This window comes from Babylonia areolata, chromosome 35 (genome assembly GCF_041734735.1).
Source record: "Babylonia areolata isolate BAREFJ2019XMU chromosome 35, ASM4173473v1, whole genome shotgun sequence".
Classification (NCBI taxonomy): Eukaryota; Metazoa; Mollusca; class Gastropoda; order Neogastropoda; family Buccinidae; genus Babylonia; species Babylonia areolata.
This window is the reverse complement of record NC_134910.1, coordinates 27885454-27890453: the sequence shown is the minus strand read 5'-3', so window position 1 is coordinate 27890453 and position 5000 is coordinate 27885454. Positions and strand designations below refer to the sequence as shown.

Genomic DNA, 5000 nt, shown 5'->3' with positions numbered 1-5000 from the left:
AACCTTTATTCCTGCAGTGTAGAAGTTAAAGCCCTTTGTGTGTGTACGAAACTATCTGTGTAGCTTCCGTGTGAATATGGCGAGAGAACACGGCGCAAGTTAAACCAGATCGTTCGGTGAAAGGTCTGTACATTATGATATGCATGGCAAGTTGTGTTGCAAAGATGTATATGCCGAATCTCCAATGTTTTTTTCACTTTGCTTCATGATTATTGAGCTGGATAGCTCATGGTACCCGCGTCTGTTGATCAAAAGGAGACGACAGTGATCGACTCGGCACAGTGACAGTAGGTGAATGTGCTGGAATGCAAGTCAAAAAGCCACAGTGTGTCCGCAGCGTTGACCTGAATCGCATATGTTTTTTTGTTTTTTGTTGAATTAATCTTTTACATCATTTCGGTGTGCATGTTGTGAGCGCAAGGGGTCGGTTTTCTGCAACTCACTACCCATGCTTTTCAAAGATTGAGTCTGGGGCAGTTGCAAACGCATTCATTATTCAAACCTGGCACAACAAATCGCAAAAAGAAATGTAGCTAGTACGCATGTGGAACAGTTACTAAAGTTTGGACTCATTTTGTATTCTAGTTCGTGATTTATCTCTACCCCGATCTCTGCTTCGCTCTGTAATTTTCACCCACGATCAAGGACATTGTCCAGTGTCGTGGGTAAACTCACATCTTGCCATAAAATTTGCCGGGTTTTGACAAATGTTCCAGCAGTGTTTATGAGCAAACCCAGCGACGTGTTGTAAGGGGAGATCATTTCGCACCAGCACAAAGGATGCAAGAGTGGCATGCTTCGTCTTCAACTTGCAATGTTTGTCAAGCTCAGTCATATCGTTTGTGTCAGTTTGGTGTTTAAACTATCACAGAAAGCATGTGAAATGGAAACCTGCACAAATGAAAAATGTCATACTCTGTGTGTACTCCAAATCTGCAACTTACAATACATGCATGATGATGGTTTGTGTGTCATACAAAAAACTTGACATTACAGAGTTTAGACTTCATGAGGTAATCACACATTACCAATTGAAGTTGGCAGATGTCATAACATTCTACAACAGCAGTGCTATTGCCATGACTGATATTTGGATGAGTTTCATTTTCAGTTCACACTTGATTGTCTAGAATTTGACTGTCATATTATTATGAAAAAAAGAACAACTTACTACTTCATATATGAACTGATAAACTTAAGGCAAAGGATTGTTTTAATATTCTTAATTTATTCAAAATAGGGAGGGGAGTGTGTTTAAAACTGGTAAAATTCATGCTGAAGAAGGGAAAGATGGTAATGCAGCATGTAATTTTCATTAGTTATGAATTGGTATTAACAATAAGTTATCACAATGTTTTACAATTACTTTTTTAAGACCTTTCTTTGCATTTCTTCTTAAATCAGTATGCTCAGCTGACTTCTTTTTTTGTTCTTTTAATGTTTTGTATGATATATCAGAATTAAGATGCATTACTGTTTATCTTCCATGCATGTCCTAACAACTGAACAAGGGTCAATCTGAAAGGACTGAATTTTTTCAATGTGTTTGTGTCAGTGTGTGTATGTGTTATGGCATACTCTGAACAGAATATAACTTTATAAGCCAAGGAAAATAAGAAGGAGGTTAGGGGTAGTGTGTTGTGATTTATGTGTGAGCATGTACGCATGTGTGTCCGCTTTAGAGGTGTGCATGTACATTACTGGTGTTTGTTTTTTTAATCCTATGTTTGTGTATGTTGTTGTTTTTGTTTTTGTTTTCACACCACAAATGTTTTGTAATGATTGGTCAGTTATGTAAAATGCTTGGATCTCTGTTTTTGGAGATTCGCACTTTAGAAATAATCCATCATTTTTTCATGATTCATCATGGCCTGGCTTCGCTGACGAAGATCTAGGAAGGGCGTTGTCCACGTCTGATGCAGGCACACTCATGGCTAGTTTGATAATTATCATTATTATTAAAAAAATTAAAAAATTTTAATGCTGCCCTGCTGTTTCCTGTGTGACATTGACTCAAATCCAAAAAGCTGTTTCTTGAGATTTCATGGCTGCCTAGTTCTCTGCAATGCTCCTACACCAACTTTGAGGGAGTTCCTTTGACATCCACTTGTTCGTTTGCTGTGCAGTAGTTATGCTGTTTTGCTACTGGAGTCACTGCAGACAGTGTTGTGCTAATTTTGTGAACAATCAGCGCTGTTTATGGCAGGGCACTTTTGTTGGTGGCACTTTTTGTCATCTGTAATTTTGACTGATTTGTTTTGGAGAATGAGAATTGAGATAGACTACATGTCTCTGCCTGACAAGTACATTGAGTGATTGACTGAAGAGTTGATCACAGCAATAACCTTTTATTCTGGATTACTTTATGGTTTACCTCTTTACTTTCAGATGCATCATGCACTGCACAAAAATACGTTTTGGGGGTTTTTGGAGGGGTGTTTTTTTTCTTTCTTTCTTTTCATTGTTGTTGCTTTTATACAGTATATTGGTTTGTCTGTTCACATCCTTATTCTCATTCTGAAGGCAAACAATGAATCATGAGTGCTCTGAATTAAGTGTGGCCATTGCAGCAGCATCATTTTTCCATCTTGTGTATATCTGATGTCCCACCCACCGTTCACCCATTTTCACCAACTCACCATTCACCTCTCCCTCCTTTCCAACCTTTAAGATTCAAACAATAACATTCAATTGAAAACATCAGTTAACAAAATGTCTACAATCACCAGTATACCAAAATTCTTCCTCCATATATCTTATAATTCCTTTGGACAGGCCATTGTTAATGTTATAACGCTTACTTGGGCTGGGAACACTCAGGTGTGTTGGGTGGTGGTGTCCGATGTTGCAGGTGCACTACAAATTGCGGAGGCAGTTTACCTTTGCTGGCGGTGATGATGGAGCCCCAGGTGCAGGCCCAGGAGGAGAGGTGGACGTCCACAGGTGGCAAAGTGTCAGACTCCACACTGACGCTGCTGGGTGGGAGTATGTCTGTGGAAAGAGAACCGGCCAGAGAGGTCGGGGACGGCGCCCACACGGGTCTTGGGGAGACGATGACCCATGTCGCAGACAAACACAGCGTTAAAGTGAAGGACAGTTCAGCCCCCCTGACCTCAGCCTCCAAGGACGATGCCAACAACTCCAAAGCGTCGCACGGCTTGAATCATTCTGCAGCCAGTGAGGACCACAGCAGCTTTGCAGAGCAAGGGGAGGAGAGTACTACAAGGAGTGCATCCTCTGTGAAAACCCTTCCCGGTCCAGACAGTGATAGTCTGCCCAACGGTCAGGATACTGTCACTGTCAGTACTGGTGATGGAGCGTTTCCCCACCACAGTCACGACCCCAGCTTGGGGCACCCAGGGGAGGGGGGTGGTGCGGACGTGTCGTGCCTGGAAAAATCAGAAGCTGAAGTCTCCGACGCTGCGGACAGAAAGGCTGACAGAAACAGCATGTTGGAAGCACAGGAAGTGCAGGAGGCAGCATCACCCAAGCCATGTGTGGACAAAGAGGGGTCTGACAAAGACACCACTCCATCCTGCACATCTGTGGAGGAGGTGACAGAAAACATGCAGCAGGGGGACACGTCAGCACTCACACAATCCGGGAACGCTGAGGACAGTATGTCGGCCAGTGTTCCCCTCCCAGAACCCTTGCAGACAGATGGAGCAGGGCTGTGTCGTGTTGAAAAAAGTGATGTCAGTAGCAAAGAAAGTGCTGATGGCCTGATGAAGTCAGAGGAGCAGGGGCTTGAGAGCAGAGTCGGTGGAAAGGAGGACAGCTGGGTGTGTGAGGACGAAGGGAGTGAAGTCAGCACCACAGCAGGAGCAGCTCCTAGCATCAGCCAGGAAGAAGATTGTGTCCGTCAGTCAGCGCACAGGACAGACCCAGGACAGTCGCCACCAACACCACCACAACACACACCACCCAACACCACCACCCCATCAACAGGAGCCCTGCCCACCAACAACACCTGTAGGACCGATAACATTTTTGAGAAATTCTCTTCTTCGTGTGTTCTCCCTTCTGGTAAAAGTGAAAGGAGGAGTCGAGTGGAGGAGGAGGAGGAGGTGGTTTGTGGTGAAGACAAGGGGAAAGCATCACAGTCTCAAACCGTGCAGAGTGATGATGATAGGATGGGAAACAGCACAACGCACAAGCTGGGTGGACACAGTGAAGCGTCCTCACACCACCGCCAGCAGCAGCAACAGGAACAGGAAAACCAGCAGCCAGTGGGCGGCATCACAGCACAAGACCCAGCCTCCAAGAAAAGCGACCGGCCAGGCGCAGACTGCAGCAGAGCTGAGCCAGAGGAAGATGACAGAGGCCTGCTGGACCAGGACACGCACCTCAAAGCGGAAGACGTCGCTGACCGAACTGGTAGTGATGCATTTCAGCCAGGTGGAAAGCAAAGTCCTGAGGCCTGTGAAGGGAACGTCACTGCAGCATCTGGTCTGGACCATTTGGGTGAGAATTCAAGCTCTCACAACAAAGACTCGGAGTCCCAGCATGTGGGTTCATCGGACGACAGCAGCCCGGGGTCTGAAGGGAAACGGGCAGCGGACGATGCCCCGCTCACACCAAGCAGCAAGGCAGGGGAAGGAGAAAGGGAGAGAAGCGCAGAGGTTGGGGATTGCGACCAGGTCAGTGAGGATAGCCCCCAGTGTCAAGAGAGCAGCTCAGAAAACCAGCACAAAGTCCTCACACACTCCGTGCCTGAAAACAGCACGCCACTGGCCACAAACATTGGCACTGGTGCTGATGACAGTGGGAGTGACGGGCATGACGAAAGCGATGATGAGGACAACGATAATGACCGGAGTGAAGAAAAACAGCTTCTCTTTCAGAACGATGAAGACTCCAGGGAAGGCTTTAACTCCGACAAAGAAGATGACGACACAGCGATGAAGAGGAATCATGGTGACGAGGAAATCGAGGAGGTAGAGAACCAGAACGACGACAACAACCTAAGGGACGCATGGGGGGAGTCGGCTTCGGAAGCG

At 45.8% G+C, this 5000-nt stretch overlaps 1 protein-coding gene across 1 annotated transcript in view; it reads left to right on the top strand.

Annotated features, from left to right (window-relative positions):
• The first annotated feature begins 93 nt into the window (after positions 1 to 93).
• The window catches only part of LOC143277935 (uncharacterized), an 11655-nt gene continuing 6748 nt past the window's right edge, over positions 94 to 5000 (top strand). Inside the window, exons 1-2 of the mRNA XM_076582912.1 lie at positions 94 to 123; positions 2852 to 5000. The exon at positions 2852 to 5000 is cut by the window's right edge and continues 750 nt beyond it. Of these exons, the coding sequence (XP_076439027.1) occupies positions 2895 to 5000 (2106 nt within the window). The 5' untranslated portion in view covers positions 94 to 123; positions 2852 to 2894. The remainder of the gene's footprint in view (positions 124 to 2851) is intronic.